This window comes from Chrysochloris asiatica, unplaced genomic scaffold (assembly GCF_000296735.1).
Source record: "Chrysochloris asiatica unplaced genomic scaffold, ChrAsi1.0 scaffold00044, whole genome shotgun sequence".
NCBI lineage: Eukaryota > Metazoa > Chordata > Mammalia > Afrosoricida > Chrysochloridae > Chrysochloris > Chrysochloris asiatica.
Genome location: NW_006408562.1, coordinates 8,709,002 through 8,733,159, shown reverse-complemented (window position 1 = coordinate 8,733,159; position 24,158 = coordinate 8,709,002). Strand labels below are relative to the sequence as shown.

Sequence of the window (24,158 nt, the reverse complement as noted above, 5' to 3'; positions counted from 1 at the left end):
AAGCTATTCAACTACTGACATCCTATTAGCAACAATGTAAGCCAAAAGAAAACTTTAATAGGCTGATTAGAGAAAATGGTCAGTTAAAAAATTTATATACTACAATTGTTGTTGTTAAGTGCCGTTGAGTAGGTTCCGACCCATAACGACCCTGTATAGGGTTTCCAAGGAGTGACTGGTGAGCTTGAACACTGACTTTGCAGTTCAAACGGCTTTGCAGTCTGGCGCATTAACCCACAGCGCCACACCAGGACTCCATATACTACAATGTTGTTGTTGTTGTTAAGTGCCGTCGAGTCGGTTCCAACCCATAGCGACATAGGGATTGACAAAATACAGTATATGGATCAAATCTGACATATCACAGACTTTTGTAAATAAATTGGCTGTTTTTCTGCAGTAACAGCAGAGTTGGCAGATAGAACCTTTATCAGAAAAGGTTGCTGACACCTTCCCTGAAAAAAGAACAAAATAAAGATGTGAAGGGGCTTCAAAACAGTCATGAAAAAGTTCCTATAGCTTTTCATTCCATTTTCCCACAAGCTTTTGAATCCCTTTGTGGTATCCTAAATTTACTTGACACGTCTTTTCTATCCACAGTCTTATTCATTCCCATCAAGTGACTGGGTGGAACCAGGCAAATATAGTACACAGGACTCCAAGGCTCTGGTAGCATAGTGGTTACAAATTGGGCTGCTAATCTCAAGGTCAGCAGTTCAAAATTATCAGTTGCTCCCTGGGAGAAAGATGAGGCTTTCTGCTCCCGTAAAGATATAGAGCCTCCGAAACCCTATGTAGGGTGAATATGAATTGGAACCGACTCCAAGGCACATAACCAATGAACCAAGGTTGTGATTAGTTAGTTTTGCCCTCTACCTAGGCTTAAAAGGAGCCATCTCAAAAGCAGAGGCAGAAGAACCCATTAAGGAAGAAGTGCAAGAGTGAAGCATGAGAAACACCCAGGGCAGAGGCGATGGCAGAGGTCACCACGGCATGGAAAAAAAGAGCAGCTTTGGGCTCTAGCCCCACAGACTACATAAAGCTGAGTGCCTTCAGGCAGGAGCCTGGTTTGAAGAATACACCATTTGGGCATTTGAAGATGGGCTAAAAGAGCTTTGTAACACTTGCCTGTGCAGGGCACAGGCCAAGGGACCAACACCACTGAGAGTCTGAAGACAAGAGTGAGGTATGCCTGCAGTCTGGCAGACAGGAGGCATTCCTGACTGGAGAACTGCTGCGTCCTGAGGTGGTTTCTATCCTGAATTGTGTCTTGCTCACCTTCCTAATAAACCTCATAATCGTTATTGCTAAATTCTGGATGCCCCTGTAATGATCATCGCACCCAGATCATGAAGCAGAGAGCACTGCGGTGGAAGCAATGTTGGACCCCTGCTTCCTGGGAATCGGCCTGGGGTTGATTTTGAGTTTGATTCTCTCTCCCCCTTGTGAAGCCAGGGGAAGTCAGACATGCTCCCTACATGGTCTTTGAACCCCTTTTCATATTTTGAAATTAAAAAAATAATAATCAGGGAACTAACCATCAAAAGACGCTAACTGCATTGCAGAGGGGCTTAGTCATACATTTTATTCTTTCCTCTTAGCCTAACCCCTTCTGCTGCACATGAGCAGAGACCATCTGCTGCACCTTAGACGCCTGCCTGGAAGCTTGAAAAGTCTCAGCACCACTTTATTAGTCCAATTCACTGGGATGGCCTAGGCGACCCTAACCCTACACCTTCACACTAATTACCACAAGCGGTTCTGCTTTAAGGTTTAAATAGGATCTCATGAATAGTTTTGGAGGTTCAAGTTGAAATCCTGTCCTGTATTTTAACTCTTACTCAAGAGTCTTTATAGGATCTTTGATGAAAATGTTCAGATGGCAGTCGGGCACCACCCAGTTCTGACCTCCTGGCACAGGAGGCAGTGAAATACATCAGTCACAAAAGGCCAAATAACAATAAAAGAACCGCCCCAATAGCTGTCCTTTTGTTGTCATCGTTACACATGTATCACACAACTTTTGTCAGTTCAGCTTTTTACAGGGGTATGATTTATTGACAAGAAATACATTAATCATCACTGGCTATAGAGCTGGCAAGTGCCGCTGAGTTGGTTCCAGCAACCCTGTGTAAGGTTTCCAAGGAGCAGCTGATGGGTTTGAACTGCCAATACTGTGGTTCAACAGCCCAATGCTGATCCTAGAGCACCACACCAGGAGTCCCGGCACAACAGTTAACTCGAGTGACAGGGTGGCAATCTACAAGAAGGGGCAGGGCAATATATAAGAGGGAGGGTGGCAAAAGAATGATGAAGACAGGTGAAGACACAGACAAGTGTGCAAGGCTAAAGGGGACAGAGGTAAATAGCAATGTATACACAACCCTGGATGAACAGTGTTCTGTGTAGAGAAACCTGGACAGAGACACAGGCTGAACGGGTATGAGAGGAAGAGTGGGCTCTATATAACACAAATATGTAAGAGCTTAAAAAAATAAGTTGTACATGGCTAACATAGGGAGGAAGTGGGACAACTGTTGTTGCAGGGAGGGGACTGCAATCATAGAGATGAAACAAAGTGTGTGATTTAATGAATGTAAAACTTGTTTGCAAACCTTCAAGCAAGTCACAATTAAAAGTTAAAAATTAAAAAAAAGAATTACATAAATCAGCAGTGCAATGCAACCTCTAATCTGGGTGGTTTTCCCCGTCACCATGAACCCACGCTTTAGTGCTGTTCCTCTCCCTCCCAATCCCGGGCATCACTAGTACACTGTGAACTGTGGACATGTGCTGACTTTTGTCTTTTTTATATAAGTGAGATCAGACAATGCTGGTCCTCCTGTGCCACGAGGCAGAAGAACAGGAGGGTGCCGGGCTAAGATCAGAACATTCTGATCAAAGATCCTGTAAAGAATTCTGATAAAAAGAGGTAAAATGCAGATCAGGAGCTGAGCTTCCCGTGAAATCCAGACTTCATTCATGGTAGCTGGATGACTTTCAAAAGGATTGCCAAGATCATCTTTAAACTTAAACCAAAAATATCCCCTGAAGTCTTCTTAAAACCATACAGTAATTTAGCTGAACTACTAACAAATGTCCGCCTTGACCACTGTGCTCTTTCAAGACCTACAGATATAGGATCAAAGTAACAAGGGCAACTGGAAAGATTAAACATGAAGTTGAGGGGTAATCAGTTTGTATTAAGGGGGAGGCCAATTCTGAAAAGGAGGGAAAGAGAGATTGTGTAACCAATGTTACCGTGGTGCCGTTGAGTACTCATACGCCCTTCCTTTCTAACTTCCACCAAATGACTGGGTGGGATGTGTGAGTGTAGAACTTATGACCCACTCTGGGGACAGGACATCTTCCTAATAATGTAAATATGGTGCATGGCACCCTTGTGAGATGGGACCATGCAAATATGGTATCTGGAATTTAACCACAGAACTGGTCAGTTTTAACATCCCACAGGGCTTCAAGTGAGCCATCTCGGAGGTAGGAATTGGGAAGCTCATGACCACCAGGAAGAGACGGAAGTGAAGCATTTCCTTTGGAGACAGAGTCCCTATGCTGAGAAGCTCCTAGACCCAGGAGACACAACTGTTAACACGAGATAGTGAGAAGCAATGACAGAGGAGCTGGTAGTACAGCAGCAGGAAACGGCACTGTGGATTTCCAGACCCAGCAAAGGCGGGGGCTTTGCTGATGGAATCCAGTGCCATTTGCTAAGTCATGGAACAAGAGCTCAACAACTTCTAGCTAAGGCTGATTGGAAATTTGGGGTTTCTTTAGACACTTATGTGCTGTCGAGTTCGTTCCAACCCATAGCGACCCTGTAATAGGCACTTTGCTGGCGCTGGACAGAGGTCAGGCCATGGGAAGGGGCAGAGAGAGACATGCCTGTTGGAAAAGGCTGTCCTGATTCAAGAACTGTGTCCTGATCATACCTGAACCTGTTCTTCCCTAACACACCCCTTAACTTTGAATGCGGTCTGTGAGTTCAGTATTGTCACTGAGATGAATTATCAAACCCAGCATAGAAGTAGAGAGTACCTTACAATGGACATATGTATCAGTATAGGCAAAAAGACTGGGGAATGAGGCATGTTGGACAAAAGCCTCATTCCTCCAAGGGACAAAATTCCTCCAAGGGAATCACCCTTGGGATGTTGGTCTCAATTCTCCTTCCTCCTTGATTCATTAGAGGAAGTCAGATGCCTCAGGCACACCATTTCGGTCTAAAATGAACACGTAGAAACTGTTGAATTGGTTTATATTCTGCTATGGGGGTAGAAATACTAATTAACTTCAAATATTAAGTATGCTTATCAATTTAACTAGGGTAACAATGATAAGACAAAAAATTATCCAAAGAGTAGGAAAAACAGAAAAGAGCATTCCAATCCTTTTTCTGAAGCTAACAAAGCCCTATTACCTGTGGTGGCCAGATTTCATTACCAGTGACTCCTGCTTCAAGATTATTCATGCCCTCACACAATCCCCAATCCTTGATTATGGGTTATACCAGGGGATTTGTTTCTAACAAATGAAACATGACAGCTGTGATGGACTGTCGTGTCAATGTGTAAGTTACAAGAGACTGTGACTTCTGTCATGAAAGTATGCTCTCTATGTCTTGCCCTCTCACTGTCATGTTGTGAGATACTCTATGGATACCTGACAAAGAGTTGACGGTAGTCTTTGGTAAGTTTTTCATAAGGAACTAAGGCCACAACCACAAGTTCTAACCTTACCAATAGAGCCCTGACATGAAGGACCCAACTAATTTGTACCCAAAGTCCTGATGCATAGAAATGATGTGATCATGTTATTAAGTTTCTAAATTAAATAGATAATACAGTACCAAACCCAGAAAAGGAGTGTGTAAGATAGAATATTATATGTCCATCTCACTCATGAACACAGATCTCCCCCAAATCCTACACAAAATATTAGCAGATATGGTCCAAAATGTATATAAGACATCTTGACCAAGCTAGGTATATTCCAAGAATGCAAGATTGCTTAATATGAAAACATTAATTAATCCAATTCACTATACTAATCCATGAAACGAAAAAATAGTAATAGTCCAAAAATTGAAGAGCAATGGTAGTCAACATCCATTATGAAAAGAAACAGACTAGAACGTCCTCACACTATAAAGAGTGTGAACAAAAACTCCATGGCAAGTATTTCCTTCACTGGCTAGATCAAGACAAAGCACATGCCCACTCCAACTCTAGACTATGCTACAAGTTCAAATCAACACTGCAACTCCTGTTCGCCTTCCAAAGATGAGAAAGAATGAAAAGACAGAAGGATGAGAGGAGAGGGAAAAAACATCATTTCCTGGTGGTGACTCTCTCTGAAGAAGACAAACACCATCCGAGCTACATTAGCAAGAACAGAGTAGAATAAGGTCGGCATGCAGATACGTTCCAAACATCAGTGGCACTTACGTTCCAGAAAGATACCACTGAAAGTAACACACTAAAAGGAACAAATACAACAAATAATATGCAAACAAAACTTACAATACAGCTTGTAAACACTTCTAAAGATCATGTCAAAATATTTTACAACTGCCTCCAGCTTACCGTAAGTACAATGACTCTCCTCAGATACAAAAGGCTCACATACACTCTGAGCAATGAGCAGGAGCTACAACAGACTCTCCCACCGTTTCAATGACGCCATGCCAGGAAATGACCACTCACCTTTCCATCAGCCGTCACGGCAAACAGAGTCTGCTCCCCTCCAATTAGCTGCACTGGTCTGAGGGTAGCCAAAGCTTCACATGGTGTGGGGACTTTAACTTTGGCCCCTTCAATGCCCCCGAGCTGCCCCCGATGGTTATGACCCCATCCATAAATGGTGCCACTGCCGCCGGCAGAGAGAGTCCAATCATCTGGTCGCCTACAAGAAGCATCAGGAGAACATTTGACATGGGAAAGGCCTGTAAGTGAAGCAGTGGCTCTCGCATATGCCACCATCTCTGGTTTCTAACATAACCACCTGTTCATCCACTGTACAAGCTGCTCGTCCTGCTCTCGCTGGAAAATGTCATGGCGCTCATGGAGAACATCCAGGCTTTCGCTATCTGCCATTAACTCGCGAATTTTCTTAGCCACCTAGACAACAAAATTATGATTATCAATCTAACACTTGCCTCATACAAATAAAACAAATACTATTAAGAAAAGGAGAAATCCCTTCCTTAGATTACAAGGGAATGTCAACAACACGATCTTTACAACATTACGTCTAAGACATTACTGTGATTTGGAAACACGCTGACGATACCTAACAAGAACAATGACAACGAAGACATTAAAAACTGTCTCGATCGTCTGCATTACTGAAAACAGGATTTTTAACTGGAGCCCTGACGGTCAGTTCATTTTCAGCTGTGTACTTTCCCTTACGGCCTTCCTTGCAAGAGAAATGTCTGTTTCACAATACTGGCATCTTTTTACATTGCAGCTAACTAGAGAAAACGCTTCTGCATTTCAAAAATGATTCCAAAGTAATGCGCACTACCTCCTCCAGAAAGAGGCGGGGCAACGGTGTTCTTTTGTCCAGGGCCACAGCCACTCGGGAGGCCACGCAGTACCTTCGAAACCAAGCCCACTTGTGCGTCTCAGCACAGCAGGGCAAAGTGTCTAGCTCCAGGTCACAAGCGAGAGCTACCAGCACCTGCAGTTACCAAAAATTAAAACAGAGATATTTAAAATACAGCTCCCATGTCACTGCAACCACACTGCATGCAAGACAAGGTAACCATCGCTGAACAGACCACAGGGCTCTATGGTTTGTTGTTGTGTTCAGGAGGCCTTGTTCCACACAGATAACACATGGACAACATGTAAATTTGGTGTAACATTGTAGGATAAGCATTAAACTGCAGCCCAAAGGTCAGCAGTTCAAACCCACCAGCTGCCCTCAGAATCCCTATACAGCATCACTATGAGTTGAAACTGACTCCACAGCACACAACAACAACATATCACTCAGTTGCCTGAGTCAGCTAACAAGAAGGCATGTGCATCACAATGCAGACGAATAGTTAAAGCATTAGGGCTAAAATCACACAATTTAATTTCTTGAAAATTTTCATATTCAAGTCCAGCCATGCCTAAAACTGCCATAAAGGAAGTTTAAAGTGTGATATCCTATGGGTGCCAACTCCTGCGGTGCTCCTGGACGCTGGTTCCAGCAGCATGAGAGTTACCTTGAAGAATGGGCTGTGGAGCAGCTGTTTGCCACCTCTCACAATGGGCTCTTCATATTCAAACTGCCTCTGCAAGGCTTCAGGGAGGCCTTTCACCAAGGCAGCCAGAGCACTGCCTGTAAAACTCTAAGGAAACAAAATCAGACAAAGGTTCTGTTCCACACTCTAAATGCACAGCCAATAATATACTCACACACACTTGTTCTTTGGTTTGTATGAATTAGATGTTTTATTGTATACATTACTTATAGATTTCATATCTAGGTTATAGAAATACATAATAACTATAGACACATGGTATATATATAACTATTCTCCTATAAAATGCCTATCAATATTCTCAAATATGCTGAAAGATATGAGGAACATTCACATAGAAGAGGGCATCTGAATATTCATTTCAAAATGTTTGGTCTTGATTTTGGTATCGATTCCCAATTAATCAGTAAAAGTCCCTTCTGGCCTACAAAGCCCCCTGGTCTCCGACTATGATTAGGACCCAGTATTCTTTTCACAGTGATTATCTTGTCTAGCAAAATGAAGGTGACATCATGTGGGGATTTGGACACAGTGGAAAAGACCAATAAAGACAGCCTTACTAGATTCAGCTACATGTCCATTTAGTAGGAAGCAAAGTTCAACACAGAAACAGTTCCCAACACAAAACTGCTTCCAACAGAAAAGAATAAGATTACAAAGGTCTTGGCACAAAGCCTGAACTCAATATATGCAGTAACACAGAGAGGCCTAAATAAAAGATTCCTTACGCTGACAGGAAATTTCCCCATTCTCCTTAATGACGTAAATGCATAAATTATTAAAACAACAGTTAATTCCCAGAGTCAAAAGTCTAGAAAGTTAAATATAAAAGCTCCATACCAAAGCCCTCGTTTCTCCATCATTATCACCAAGTAGCCTGTTTATGTTAATGGACTGTCCAAATTCAGTGGTAAGCAGTTTCCTCAATCTTTGAAGGGCCCACATCCTGTGACTGGCAGCTGAGAGGAACAGACACAATGTATCAGAAACTTGATCATTTGTCAAGTAAGACAGGTGGAGTACTGGAGCAGTGCTGTAAGCTAAGCACTGGCAGTTCAAACTCACCAGCTGCTCTTTGGAAACCCTGTACAGGGTCACTGTAAGTCAGGAACCGACTCAATGGTATGTAACAACAACAAGAAGATAGTTGTGACAGTTAGGTGCCATTACCTAAGGCACTCAGCTGTGCACATGCGGCTAGGGAGGTTGCCAGGCGTGGGATGATGCTCCTGTGAGAGGCCAGATTGAGCCGGAAGTCAAGCAGACATGTCACCAGGTCCATGGATGGGCAGGACAGGATGCAGCGGTCAGAAAGGAGGTCTCTGGGGCCTGTGGACAAGCCAGGTAATGGTTCACAAGGTGAGGGTGACCCTTAATGCAGCCAGTCACCATATGCTTCCCCGACACTGCCATTTCCGAATCACATCACCTACGCCCTGTCAACTAACACTTTAACTTACAATCGAATGGCTGGAGAAGTCAGAGGACTGCTATGCTAACTCCATTTCTGATCCTCAGGCCCCCAGGTAGACCCCACAATGCCACAAGGGAAGGTGACCAATAAAGTACTACATGGAAAATCTCAGCTACTCCCTAGCCCTTTACCTGCAGCAGGCATGATGGGATACACAGTGAAGCGCCAGCCCCATCCGTTCACAGAGCCGTCACTAATGAACTTCCATTTCAGCTCGTCTCCTGGGATGCGCAGCTCACTGGACCAGTCAGACCACTCACGGCCTGTACAGAAATAAGCCTGGGTCAGGTTCCTCTGACCACCCAACACAAACACGCTCTTCCTGCGTCTGAAGGACAGAGGAGTCCTCCAAGCCAAGCTCCCCTGCATATGAGCCCAGGATGACAGCCCTCTCCTGGTGGCCTATGGTGTAACACATGCCCGCCCTTCTACCACGGCTGCCTGGTGGCCTGTGGTATAATGCATGTCCACCCTTCTACAACCATACGGCTGCCTGGTGGCCTGTGGTATAAAGCATGTCCGCCCTTCTACAACCATACTGCCTGGTAGCCTGTGGTGTAACGCATGTCCATCCTTCTACAACCATACGGCTGCCCTGGGGCACCACCCTAACAGCAGTCCCCACCCACAGGCGATGTGACAGTGTAGCTGCTATGCTGTAAGCCCATACCAGAGCCAACAAAACCAGGTTATGAGCTGCAGGAATAGTCTCATGTAGAAGGTCTGGTGTGTGGGAGTTAGGCACTCCCTACCTCTGACCCCCAGGGACATGGGCACTCCAGCGCAGCAAGAACTAGGCCAGCACAGAGGGAAGAGAGGGGCAGCCACAGCTGGTGCACAAAGCCTGGCATCTCGGAGCCAAGGCAAGTAGTGGGCCACATGACAGCTTCTCTGAGAAGTTACAAGGTACAAGGCAGAGGTGACCACACTTCTACAAGGGGGCTTCAAAAAGTACATGGAAAAATGACATGATCTCTCTTATAGTTCCATTCTTTCATGAAATTTTTGAAGCCTTGAAGAACCATCTGACTGTGTGGTGGGAGAGGGGCTGGAGGGGCTTCCTGCTGGAAGCAGAGAATCCAGCTATATCTAACAACACCAACCGAACCCTCTATCAACATACATTTTGAAACTTGTCAGAATTAACTGTGCTCATATCCAAAGTTTTAGACCAAGGATGTCGATAGATCATGTTTTGTAAGCAACGTTTTATCGACACAAAGCCAGGCCAGTTCATTTACATGTTCTAGGACTGCTTTCTCGCTACACTGGCCGAGATGAGCAGTTGGGAAGAGATTATATGGTCCAGAAAGCATAAAATATTTATCATCTGGCCATTTACAAAAGAAATCTGCTGACCCACACTTGAGACTAGAAATGACTATTCCAGTGCTTTGTGAACCATACAGAACAGTTACTCCATGCAAAGCCAGCACTCACCGAAACTGCTCAAAAAGCTTTATGGTGTCAGCTTTCACATTGCACAAGCCCTGCTGTTCCCCCACAAGGCTGTCCCCTGTGGTCCTCCAGGGCTGGTGCCAAGGATGACCCTGCTCCCACTCAGTCACTCAGGATACTAATACACAAGGCGGCTATCACTGGGATGCCTTATATTCCTGAATGTATTAAGACTTGGCACACACATCATAAGGTACTCGAGAATTCAGCAGCTGAGTGTACCCTCCTTAGTGCTGAGTAAGAATGAACAGTCGCACTTTCTCAACGGTACTTAACAACAGCTTTCTCTTGAGTACTCATGGCCTTGTTTCTGATGACAAGCAGACCGCACACCGCTTGTCCCGCTCTCATTACCTGAGCGCACCGAGACGATCCTGTTCACGCCATCCATGACAGTGAGCGGGTCGTGACGCCGTTCTGTGGAGCACTGTCGATCAAACTCCACCCTGAGCCCTTCAGCACCTGGAGGATAAATGAGCACACAGCATGGTAAACATGCCCCATAGAACACTGAGCCAGCACCTCAGGGAGACATGAGACAACTAAGACTGCTAAGCAACAGCAGCAGTCAGATCCCACTGACCTAAAGAACTAACTGCCCCTCAACTACCTGCCCACACCCCACTTGCATCCACCATAAACCTGGGATTATTCTGCTGTAAGCATGGCCAATTGGCTTTGTGCTCTCAATTCTAGGCAAATGTTCTTGCGGCAGTTCCAGTTTATGTGAGTGGAGGGAGGAAGTACTCATAAGAGAAGGGTGAGAAAGGCTGCACAACTCTAAGACTGTAATCAATGTCAACAAACTTCATATGTATAACATGTCTCTGACAGCTTCTGTCATGTCTCTACCGTGGTGTTATTTAGTAATCCTGTTTTGAAGATTTTTATTTCTTTACATTGAGGTGCAATCCACACTGAAGGCTGTGGTCTTTGATCTTCATAAGTATTTCAAGTTCTCTTCTCTTTCAATAAGCAAGGTTGTCTGATCTCCATATCACAGGTGTTAATGAGTCTTCCTTCAATCCTGCCACATTCTTCTTCATATAATGCAGCTTCTCAGATACTTGTTCAGAATAAAATTGCCTAAGTATGGTGAAAGGATACAACCTAGGTGCACACCCTTCCTTATTTTAAACCATTCGTATCTCTTCTGTTCAAACAACTGTGTTTTGGTCTATGTACAGATTCCTCATTATGACAATCAAGTGTTCTGGAATACCCATTCTTCACAGTGTTAACCACAGTTGGTGATGAGTCACACAGTGGAATATCTTTGCTTAGTCAACAAAACAAAAATTAAGCTCTTTCTGGTATTTCTGCTCTTACACGAGGTCCTTATCATGTTAGCAATGATATACTTCCTCGGCCTCTTCTGAATCCAGCTTGAATTTCTGATGAAGTACTTCTGCAACCGGCTTTTAATTATCTTCAGCAAAATTTTCCTTGCCATGTGATATTCACAATTTTGTTAAATTATTTTCTCATTCCATTGGGCCGACCTCTCTTTGGAATGGGCACAAAGATGGATCTCTTCCAATCAGCTGGCCACATAGCTGTCTTCCAAATGTCTTGGCACAGATGAGTGAGTGTCTCAGCCTCCAGCACTGCATCAGTGTGCTGAAACATTTCAATTCGTATCTCCACAATTCCTGGAGGCTTGCTCTTTGCCAATACCTCCAATACCTTCTTCCTTCACTACCACTGGTTCTTGATCACATGCTACCTCATGAAATGACTGAACACTGGCCAGTTACTTTTGGTACAGTGACCGTGTATTCCATTCCCTCCATCTTCTTTTGACACTTCCTGCATCACTCAATTTTTTTGCCCATTGTTGCTGATATTAAGTGCCATCAAGTCTGTTTTGACTCATAGAGACTCTATACAGGGTTTCCAAAGTGCGGTTGGTGGGTTTGAACTGCCTTGTGGTATAAATCAACCTTGCGATCCAGTCCTTATCTTATAGCTCCACACCGGGAGGGACTCCAATTTTGACCATAGATTCCATCAATATTGCAAGTCAAGGCATGAATTTTTTCCTCAGTTCTTTTGATAAATGCTGAACAGGTTCTTCCCTTTTGGTTTTATAACTCCTGATATTTATACATTTCACTATAATACTTGACTTTGTCTTCGTGAGCTGCCCTTTGAATTTTTTGTTAAACTCTTTTACTTCCTCATTTTTTCCATTCACTTTAGCTTTTCTATGCTCAAGAAAAAGTTTCAGAGACTCCTCTGACATTCTTTTTGTTCTTTTCTTTCTTTCCTTTTTAATGAAATTTTGTTTTCTTCTTGTATGTTCTAAATGTCATTGTGCAACTTTTTTTGGTTTTTTGTCATTACTGACCAATGCATCAATTCTGTTCTTGAGATGGACTCTAAATTCAGGTGGGGTATGAGCAGGGTCCCATTTTGGCTCTCGTGGACTTGTTTTAATTTTCTTCAGCTTCATCCTCAACTTGCATGTGAGTCCCTAGCCTTGATTTTGCCTGATGATATTCAGTTTCTCTATCGTCTATTCCCACAGATGTAGTCAATTTGATTCCTGTGCATTCTATTTTATCTGGTGAGGTCACATTTATGTTGCTGAGAAAAGGCATTTGTAATGAGTAAATTGTTGACACTGCAGAATCCTATCATGAGATCTTCAGCATCATTTCTAGCACAAGGCCTTATTTTAAAACTACTGATCCTTCCTCTTTACTTCCAACTTTCACATTCCAATCACCAGTAATGATCAATGAATGTTGACTGTATGTTTGATCACTTTCAGAATGAAGAATTGGCAGAATTCTCTAATTTCATTATCACTGGCTTTAGTTGTTGGTGTGTACATTTGAATAGTGGTAGCCACTGGTCTTCCTTGTTGTTTTGTTGTTGTTGTTAAGTGCTGTTGAGTTGGTTCCAACTCATAGCGACCCTGTATAAGGTTTCTGGGTAGCGGTTGATGAGCTTAAACTGCCAACCGTGCGGTTCACACTGACCTTGCAATCTAGCACATGAACCCACAGTGCCACACCAAGACTCCTTGTAGGTCCTCCTTACAGACATAAGGATGTAGGAATATCACAGACAGCACTGTCCTTCAACACAGATCTTAAAATGCTGTTTTTGATTTTGAAAGTAATGCCTTTCCTTTTCAATTTGTCATTACCAGTAAACCGTAAGACTGTCCAATTCAAAACAGTCAATACCAGTCCATTTCAGTTCAGTAAGGCCTAGAATACCAATCTTTATAGATACCATTTTTGATGACTTCCAAATTTCATACACTCAAACTTTGTACATTGCACGTTCTAATTAGTCATGGATGTTGAAGCTAATTTCTTTCCATTTTGAGTTGTAACAAATCAGCAAATGGAGGTCCCGAAAGCTTTGCTCCATTCACATCATTAAGGTCATCTTTTGTGCCCCTTCCATCTTTTGTGCTCATCTCCCATCATTTTATCTGACAGTGCTCTGCTGGTATTCATAAGGTTGTCACTGGCTAACCATTCAGAAATGGTCCCCTTCTTCTCCTTCCTCATCTTAGTGTGAAGGCTCCACTGAAACCTGTTCATATGGGTGATCCTGGTGGTATTTAAATACTTGTCACAGCAGCAACACACAAGCTACCACAGTATGACAAACTGACAGACACTTAGTGGTGGCGAGTTCATAATAATAAAAAAATTAAAAACAAAACAAAAAACCTAATTAGTCACTTTCAGAGAATGTAGGGTGTCAATTCATTCTCTTGTAAACTAGACAATTAAGGGAAAGAATCAAATTTTTACCTGCTTTACTTACATAAACAGTAATCCTGGGTAACTAATGCTTGAGGGAAAAAGATGTTTTCTTTTTAGATAGTCCATATCATAGAAAAGAAAGAATGCGTTTTTCAATCCCAACAGATTAATGGGCCCAGGCATCACGCATCAAAGCAAGGAACTCCCAGAGAGAGATTAAAAACAGGACACAATGTGCCTTCCTGTACCAGCCACAAAGGGAGCTGAATTCACTGAGCTTCTGAGTTTATTTCCTGCAGCTATGGAGGTAAGGCTGAACTGAGGGACAGGTTGAACTGCATCTGCAGTCTGCAAATCCAGGATATGGGTAAGCTTGATGGGTTAGAAGGGCCAAGTTACTCAACAGGTGAATTATTTAAAAACAGAAGAAGAAGAAAATACACGAGGATGCTGCACAGACGGTAACATGAATGGATCTGGGATCCCAACTCCCCCTTACCCACCCACAAGAACTCCAGGAAAACCAAGTCGGAATCTATACTCATCCCTGTAAGAGCACTGAAGAAGAACTAGCAAAAAAAAAAAAAATAGCAAGGAACTGTAAATTGAAAACAAACAAACAAACAAAACAAAACTGGATGAATTTCACACCCTAGAGAATCTATTCTCCCCCAGTCTCCCCCATCTCCCTGTTTGGGGAACAGCAGAAAGACTAAGGCAGAGGAACTCTGACTGGCCCAGTTCTCCAAGGCACCAAGTTCCCTGTTAAGAGTATTCCAGGTGTTCCTTCTCAACAGTGTGAGTGTAGGCTGAAGGACTGAGACATGAGTTGGGCATGAACTGGAGCAATGAAGAGAACAAAGAGCAGTGGCTAAAGGCTGGACATGCTGGAAGACACTGATCACTGCATGTGTTCTCAATGGTCTGGAGTCACTAGTAGGCTGAAACAGAGTCACCTGGTTTGCCCTCTGCTGTTTCTGTGTGATGAGAGTTAAGGTTTAGTGTCACCTTGACTGGGCTGGATTCTCAGTAGTTTGGCAGTTGAAATGGAGCTATCTCCCACGATGTTTTTTTTTTTTTTTTTTTTTTTTTGTGAACTGAGTGAAGCGTTACAGACCAGATCATCAGTTTTACGGTGCACATGACACGCACTGTTTCATCTCAGTGATCGCAGTCTCCTCCCTGTGGCTCCTAATGGCATTACACCACCTTCATATGCGGTCTCAACTTGGTCCTTAGACATGTGTTGCTCTTTTGATTTTGAATGATTCACAAGCACACCTTGCTAGTGTTGTAGTTCCTCCACCTATAAACCTGCCTACTGCTTGGCTGAAAACTGGGCCATGACTTGATTTGATGTGATAAACCAGTAAGAGGATTAAAGATGGGAAAGTTGTTGTTGTGAAGTGCCATCGATTCCCACTCATAGCAACCCTACAGAAGGTTTCTGAGGAGCACCTAATGATTTTGAATTGATCACCTTGTGGTTCACAGTCCTAAAGCACCACACCAAGATTCCAAGGGTGCTAAGGTGGAACTGTTGTTGCTGTTAAGTGCCGCTGATTCGGTTCCAACCCATATAAGACCCTGTATAGGGATTCCGAGGAGCAGCTGGAGGGTTTGAACCACTGACCTTACAGTTCAGCACATTATCACCATACACGACCCTTAATCACAGCACCACCTTATGTGTAGCATGCAACACCTTCTATCTTTACAATAAAAGGGGGACCTGCTACCACCAAGATAAAAGAGAGAAAAGGAGCCTGAAGTGGAATGTCCTTTGGGTCTGGGGTCCCTGACTGTGAAGCTCCTAGATGCAAGGGAAGACTGATGCCGAGGTGTATGGAGATCTCCAAGGCCTATGCATGTTGAAAGGAGACAAGGACCTTTCCCCAGAGCCAACAAAGACAGCCTTCCTCAAGAGCTAGTGCTCCGAATTCAGACTTGGAGCCTCTGAAACTGAGAGAGAATGAATTTCGTTGTTAAAGTCTTGTTCTGCTATAGTGGCATTAGATTACTAAGGCCGAACTTGGTGCCGAGAGTAGGTGCAGCTCTAACAGATACTGAAAATGTAGTAATGAGCAGAGGCGTGAAGAATACCGAGCTGCCCACAGCAAATGCCTAGACTGACTACAGAATTATGACTAGCCTAGACTGACTAGTGGAATTATGGATGTCAAAGGCAGTGCTAAGGGTGCTCAGAAGGAAGTGAGGAGAGCTGGAATGTCAGGGGCAGCACTGGCTGGGGAAGCAACAGCAGAGAAACCACAGCCCCAGAACCAGGAGTCTGAAATAAGATACCTCAGAAGCTAACGCATGGAGCAAGAATGGAGCACCTTCATGCAGGAGACTTCCTGGAGACGTAGGGTGCCTCTGGGCTCTTTTTGGTGAAGTTAGTCTCTCTGACCCACAGCAGCACCTTCCAGCAGAGGCTTACTGGTGGAATGGGTGCCTCTAGGTACCTATCAGGAGAACTAGAGAGTTTTGTGACATTTGTTTGAGCAGCACAGACACCAGGCTGGCATCTCTCCGAGATCAATGAACCAGAAAGTGGAAGCAAGAGACAAGTATGGGAAGCAGAGCTGCCTAAGCCCCAAAAGGTAAAGCCGTGACCTCTGCAGTTTCTAAATGTGGGCTCAGAGTTTCTGATGCTTTAAGGGTTGGCTTCTTCATCAACTTAGTTCTGAAGTGTGGGACTGCCCTTAAGATGGAATCTCTCCCCAGTGCTGAGGGGGCAAGGCTGTCAAACCTGAGGGGGCAGGTGAACAGTGCCTACTAGGGCCAAAGGGCTTGAGTCCCCACTCAGGTGGACTAGCAGAAGGGGTGTTCCCAAAGGCAAGGGAGCAGAGTTGTCATTCCAGTGGACCCAGAAGGCAGAGGAGGTTCAGGGTGTGGCGGCGCTGTAGGATAGCCCCTGGGCCACAAAGTCAGTTTGAACCATGTGCAAGATCAGTGGTTCAGACTCACCAGCTGCTCCTTGGAAACCCTATGCAAAGTCGCTATGAGTTGGAACTAACTCCATGGCACTTAACAACAACAAGAAATCCAGAACCCAGACTGCAGGGTCAACATCCAGCGTCTAGAGGGATTATCTGAAAGGATTATTTAAGTCCTGCATGCTAATGGGAAGGGTTCTGCTGGGTTTACAACTTGCTTTGTCTGTTGTCCCTTCTCCCCCTCCATTGCTCCCATTTGTAATGGGAATGTCTACCCTAACTGTTCCACAATTGTATTTGAAGTAGATAATGTGGATTCCAGATTCACAGATGAAAAGGAATTCTGTCCAAGGTTGAAATTTGGTCTAAGATGAATTTTGGCATAACATAATAGGGCTAGTTAGCGGCATTATGCTAGGCACAAGTATGACTTTATGAGTATTTTATTTAGAGCTTATGCGTATATAATTTAAGGATATAGGTACAAGTGCCAAGCTGACAACGCATGGACATTGACAGTCAAGGTTGTGCCAACTTGATGACTGGCCTGAGGGCAAACTGAAACTGATCACCATGGTTTCCAATTGGTCTGGGAGTCACTGGTGGACTGAAACCCAGTCATCTATCTTGCCTTCTGCTGTTTGTGTGCTGTGACAGTTAAGGCTCTGTGCTACTGTGACTAGTCAGGATTCTCAGTGGTTTGGCAGTTGAGATGTAACCATCCTCCCTGATGTGATTGGAGGTAATAAACCAATAAGAAGATTAAGGGTGAGATATACCACCCTTAACCCCACCACCACCCTGATCCCTGACTGGGTATTTCCCAGGGTGTGGCATGCAACACCTTCTATCTTCACAACAAAATGAGCAACGTGTACAGAGGAGGACCCCCAAGATAGAAGAGCCAGGAGTGGAGTGTGTCCTTTGGATCTGGGGTCTCTGCACTGTGAAGCTCCTAGATCCTGGAGAAGATTGATGTCAAGGTGGATGGAAATCTCCAAGGAAGCTGGACCTGCAGATGCTGTAAGGAGACAAAGACCTTTCCCCAGAGTCTTCTAGCCTCCTAAACTGTGAAAGAATAACTTTCTGGTTGTAAAAGTCATCCACTTGTGGTGTTTCTGTTATGGCAGCATTAGACAACTAAGACATTTGTTTTCATTCTGTTTGGTAGGTAGTGTACTTATGCCACATATTACAACTCCTAAGTTGGTTACTATTTTGTCATTCCATCTTGAGTTAGATTTTGTATACGGTTTGTGACATTGGGCTTTTCTGTAAATGGATAACCAGTTTTTCCAAGACTATCTGTCAGAGACTCTCTCTTATTCAATGTGTTTCAATCCTTTGTCAAAGATCAGCTACCCGCATATGTATGGATTTACTTCCAGGTTTTCAAATCTGTTTCACTGGTCAATGTGTCTGTCTTATCAGTACCAACCTGTTTTGATTATCAGGAGGGACCAGTCTCTGGAGAAGGATATCGTGTTTGGTCAAGTGGAGGGTCAGAGAAAAAGAGCTGGACTGACAGAGTGGCAGCAGCAATGGGCTCAAATGTAGTAACAATTGTGAGACTGGCGCAAGATTACTGACTTGACGGCACCTAGCAGCAACAAATTTCATTTAGCATAATGTCCTCCAGGTTCATTCATGCTGGGAGGTGTTTCATAGATCCATCATTATTCAGTTGTGTTTGTACCATTCTTCTATTGATGGGCATTTAGACTGTCTCTTTTTTTTTTATGTGTCTCATAGACAGCACATTGAAGGGTCTTGTTTTCTCATCCATTCTGCTTTATCTCTTGACTGGTGCATTTAATCCATTTACATTCAGTGATAGCGTAGTAGTTACGAGTTGGGCTGCTAACCTCCGGTCAGCAGTTTGAAACTACCAGCTGTTACGTGGGAGAAAAGAGATTTACAACCTCAAAAACTTGATACAGCATCACTATGAGTCACAACTAACTCCACAGCATACAGACAACCAACCAACCAATGAACTGATTGGTATCATTTAGCTGTGAGTGTTTCCTACGGTGCTGCCGGCTTCTTTGTTCCACATAATGTTCTGTTCTGAATTCATTTTGTTTGTAGGTTTTCTTTTCATTTTCTTCACTTCTGTTGTGGTGCTGTTTACTAAATCATTCTGGTTTTCCTGTTTTGTTTTTATTATGATGATGTGCAGTTGTATTAATTTTTATTATGATGTGCAGGTGCATTACCCTTAATATTAATTTTTCACCATTTAAAGTAGTCTTGTTTTATCTAGAAATCTGTGTGACGACTTCCTAATCATTTGCAAGTTTTGTATCTACACTATTGCCTCATTTTGCTTTTAGCTGACTTCTTTATAAATCTATATCACTGGTTCCCTATTTTCAGTCTTGTAGGTTTATGTTACTTTAAATACTTTCATATCTGAATGAAGTTTTGAGTGATGTTGTCATGTTTGTCTGTCTCAAAGTGTTGTCTGCTGTTGTGGGTTCTCAGTCCAAAAAACATTCTTTAGTATTTTTTTATAAAGTTGGTCTGGTTATTACACATTCCTTTAATTTGTGTTCATCTGCAAATGTTTGTATTGTGCCATTATATTTTTAAGGAAAGCTTTGCAGGTTGTGATTCTTGTTTGGGAAAAAATATTTTTCATAGTAGTGTATATGTTGGTACATGTTTTCCTGCTACATGGCTTCTGCTGAGGAATCAGAGCTTATTCTTAATTTGCTTTTAAAGCTAACTTTTCACCTTTCCTTAGCTGCTCTCAAGATTCTTTCCTTGTCTTTGGTTTTGGCAAGTGGGATTATGAAAAAACTTCAATAAAATAAATGTGACACCAAAGCATTCCCCCACACCTAGGTTCAATAATTCATTGCAATAGTCACACAGAACTCATACACCTCAAAGTCTGGGGGTTTACTGCAGAAGTAACAGGTTACAATTCACGGTGAGAAATGTTCAAGGCACAGTTGTTCCAGTCCGGACAACCTCTCCTCAGCCATGTCCACAGCCAGCCCTCTCTCTGCGTGGCCACTGTGACAAAGCTCTTCCAGAGCTGCTGATACATGCCCACTGGAGACACCACTCCACCCTAAGTCTCAGTCTGAAGGCACTCAGTTCTAACTTCATGGGTCAGCAAACCCAGTCTCCCCAAATAAGTGCCTGGACGTGCTCTACTCTGCAAGTACGCCTCTTGCTCAAAGTCACTCAGCTTGGTTTGATCTGTGATCTTGGAAGCCCACTGTTCTGTCTCCTACTCTGGTTCTTGGTTCTGCAGCTCCTCTGATGGCAGAGTTTTCTGTGCCTGGAACTAGGAGGTTCAATGTGCAGGGATCTCAGGGCCAAATGCAATGCTCCCCTCCTGGCTCTTCTCTGACGGTAGTAACATCCCTCCTCTGGTATGGGTAACAAGAAAGTACACTTTTCCTGTTGTTAGTCCCTGGCATGTATCTATTCTGTCAAATTGCTGTCTGTTTCTAGAAATGCTGACTAAAGTTCAAAATGGCCATGCTGTGTCTGGGTGGCAGCCTGTGTGCCTCCTTTGCCTCCCGCCCGCGCTGTCCTTACTTCTAAAAGTGTCTGATCCACGTCTCCAACCTTCCCTCTGAGAGCAGGGTTACAGGTTTATCATTGCGGTGTTCCGTTTGTTCTCCCTTATCTTTGTTGTCGAGAGTCTGAGTAGCCAATCTGTCTAGCTCGCCACCTTGGTTTCTCTTCCTAATTAGTATTTCTTAACTTACAGACTGATCTTAGAGGTCTGATTTCAACACTCCCAGTTTTACCAGTTAAAAAGCCTGGGATTGGAGAGTGTAGACTTGGATAGGCCCTAAGGACTATTACCCAAAATCTCTGAAGATATCCACACAGTAGTCTCTCACCCTTACACCCAGCAGACAGCGCACGGTTCATGGTACTGGACTCAGTCAATGCTTTATATTGTGTCCTCTTGGAAAAAGCTTCACAGGAGATTTTTGCCTTTGAGTGGGAAGAGCCCCACCCTGGGGCAAAGACCCAGTGCTGCTGGTAAACTTTGCCACAATTCAAAACTCGTCCACCTCACTTTGGAGAGGTTCTGAACAAAGATCCTCAGAGAATTAAATCTCCCAACAGTACAGTATTGCATTATGTGGATGATATCTTGGTGACAAGCCCCACTAAGGGGATTTCAGGCAAAAATACCAGTGCAATCTTAAACGTTTTGGGAGAGGACAAAGTATCCGTCAAGAAAGTCCTGATCTCTTCCCAGGTGGCCAGATATTTAGGATTCAGCCTTTACCAAGGGCACAGACAGCATCTTCACGTTGAAAGGAGACTATTGCCAGGAGACCCTCTCCAATCACCAAGACAACGCCAAGATTTTCATGGCAGGGCCAAATTTTGTAGGATTTGGATTCCAAATTTTGGACTTAGAGCCAAATCCTTATAGTAGGCAGGAGGAGGAAGTTATTGATTGAGCCCCTTGACGTGGAACACCAAGTGCCAGACTGTTTTTCAACAAATAAAAGACAAACTGAAGACAACCCCAGCTCTGGGACTACTGGATCGCCAAACACCTTTCGACTCACATGTCTGACCTCCACACATAATAGGAATCCGTCTTGGGCTGATTTTGAGTTTGATTCTCCTTCTCAGTTGTGAAGCCAGAAGAAATCAGAATTGGCTTCTGAGTGGATTTTACTCCCATAAACCACTTCCAATACCTACAATGCACCTCTGTGTTAATATCAGCAGGGGTGTTAGGTCAACAGGACAGCAGGCTGAACAACATGCTGAGCCAACTGTCACAGCTCTGGCCCTAGGAGGACTCTCCCAGAATGTTGGCTATGTCAACCCAGACTCCAATCTGCCCTAGAATTACAAGATTATCCCAGTGTTGTGCTAACAACCCTTGCATGAAAGCACTAGTTCCACCCCTCTGCTGTTAAAAGCTAATTCAGTAGACATTAAAAAAAAGGACAAATGATGGCTTTGTGCATTTAACTCTACTGTTTGGGGAAACTTTGTCAGGCACAATGCCAAACCACTGCTTGTTTCCAACGCAATACCACTTATGTGTTGTTGTTGTGATGTGCCGTGGAGTCGATTCCGACTCATAGTAACCCTGTACAGAGTTTCCGAGGCTGTAAATCTTTACGGGAGCAGAAAGCATCATCTTTCTCCCACAAAACAGCTGGTAGTTTCGAAATGCTGACCCTGAGGTTAGTAGCCCAATTTGTAACCACCTAAGCAAATATCATCCACCCAAGTACTTCAATATTGTCAAAAGGCTCTAAAAATGTGACTCAAACCTTGATAGCTATCATGCATGTAACCAAGTCCATTGCTTTCACCTCATAGTGGGATCAATTCCAGTGTAAAAGCAACAGGATTCACTCCCATTACTGAGGACTCTGATGTGGCGTAGACTGCCTATAGGGTACTTGAGTTAAGCAAATAATCTGTTTTGACCCTGTCAGGACCGAAGCATATAGAATCTACAATTCTTAACTGTTCTGATACTATTAACGTTCTTGCCCAAACAACTGGCCAGGTGAACTGAGCTCAACAAAGGTCACTTAGACTCCTTGACCAAGGTAGTGATAGATAACCATATCAACCTAGATTTTAGTTCAGTAAAAACTAGATTTTGTGCCCTAGTCAATTTCTCTTGCTGTGTGTGGGACAATACTTTTGGACAAGTACAAGAGAATCTATAAATCATCGAAAAGGTAGCCAATCCAATTAGGCAACACCTCGAGGAGTCATGGTTTTTGTTATGGTTCCCCAAATTCCAATGCATGTGCTTCCCAATGAACACCTTTCCTGGTTTATGGCTATTACTACTTTTGGGGATGTACACCCTAAATTTAACACTCAAGTTCATTCCTCAGCAGTTGCAGACTACTGGCCTGTTTACTTTATAACTTCCCTTCAGATCAAAAACAACAATCCAATAGAGCTGCCAAACAATTCTTTTTGCAACCCTGTTTGGCAGGAAGTACCCAGAATACTGACACCCCTTCTCCTTTTTGACTAGAATCCTGGGGTGGCGATGTAGGATAAGCATTCAACTTCAAGGTCAGTTTTCATCAATTCAAATTCACCAGCTGCTCCTCAGAAACCCTATACAGGGCTGCTATGAGCCAGAGCCGACTTTATGACACACAACAACAACAACAAAATCCCTTACGATTAAGAGATTGGCACAAATTAAGAGGGGATTTGAAACCCGCGCCCAGACTAGGTTGTTGTTAAATGCCATCTAGTCAGTTCTAGTTCACAGTGACCCTGTATATGAGCAGCTAGTGGGTTTGAATCACCAACCTCAGTGCTAGGATGATTAAAATAAGAAATATGGAAAGCAATAAAGATTGGCAAGGATGTGGACATACTGGATCCTTTCCCCATAGTTGGTAAACAGTTCAGCAGTTCTTCAGGAGTTACACAATGTTTACCGTGTAGCCCAGTAATTTCCTTCCCAGGTATACACCTACAGAAGTGAAAGTAGGGACACAGACAGAGACGCACAGACCACTGTTACCTGCAGCACCATTCACAACAGCCCAAGGGGAAACCATCTCTGTGACCATCAGCAAAGAAAATCATTATCAAAACTTGGTTTAAGCTTGTAACTGATTTTTTTTAATTGCCATCAGGATTGTGAGCCACAAGGTCAGCAGTTCAAGCCCACCTGTCACTCCATGGGAGAAAGTTTTCTGCTCACACACAGATTTAGAACCCAATTTGACAGCACTTAAACAACAACAACAACAAAACTACTGCCAGGTCAATTCCAACTCAGAGTGACCGCACAGGCCACAGGAGGGCTACCCTCAGAGGGTTTTCAAGACAGCAAATCTTTTAGGAAGCAGCTGCAGGCCTAAGCACCAGGGTTCCTTGATGCAGTATTACACATCCAATAAACAGAAATGATGTCTTGATGCAGGCTGAAACACAGATGAACCATGAAGAACTTAAGCTAAGCCAAGTTAGTCACAAAAGGGTCAGTGTTACATGATCCCACTTATGTGGTAGATGTACATTAGGCAAATGTATAGATACCCAAGTCCATTAGTGGTGACCAGGAGTAGAAAGGGGTAGTAAAGGAGGGCTCACTGCTTAGAAGCACTGAGTATCAGTTAAGGGTGATAGAAAACCATGTTGATGGATAGTGGTGATCTTGTACAATGTCATAAACCTAATTCATTCCACTATATTGCACATGTAAAAAATGTTGAGACAGCAAATGTTCGTTATATGTATTTTACCACAATGAAAAAAAGAAACAGTACATTAAATGAGGCTTAAAA

General features: G+C 43.5%; 1 protein-coding gene across 1 annotated transcript in view; it reads right to left on the bottom strand.

The window, feature by feature from the left end:
- Positions 1–24,158, bottom strand: part of HERC2 (HECT and RLD domain containing E3 ubiquitin protein ligase 2) — a 259,545-nt gene that overhangs the window by 44,161 nt on the left and 191,226 nt on the right. The window contains exons 70-77 of the mRNA XM_006861873.1: positions 10,563–10,670; positions 8,882–9,013; positions 8,447–8,605; positions 8,117–8,235; positions 7,238–7,363; positions 6,547–6,702; positions 6,022–6,137; positions 5,724–5,922 (exon numbers count right to left, since the gene is read on the bottom strand). Of these exons, the coding sequence (XP_006861935.1) occupies positions 5,724–5,922; positions 6,022–6,137; positions 6,547–6,702; positions 7,238–7,363; positions 8,117–8,235; positions 8,447–8,605; positions 8,882–9,013; positions 10,563–10,670 (1,115 nt within the window). The remainder of the gene's footprint in view (positions 1–5,723; positions 5,923–6,021; positions 6,138–6,546; positions 6,703–7,237; positions 7,364–8,116; positions 8,236–8,446; positions 8,606–8,881; positions 9,014–10,562; positions 10,671–24,158) is intronic.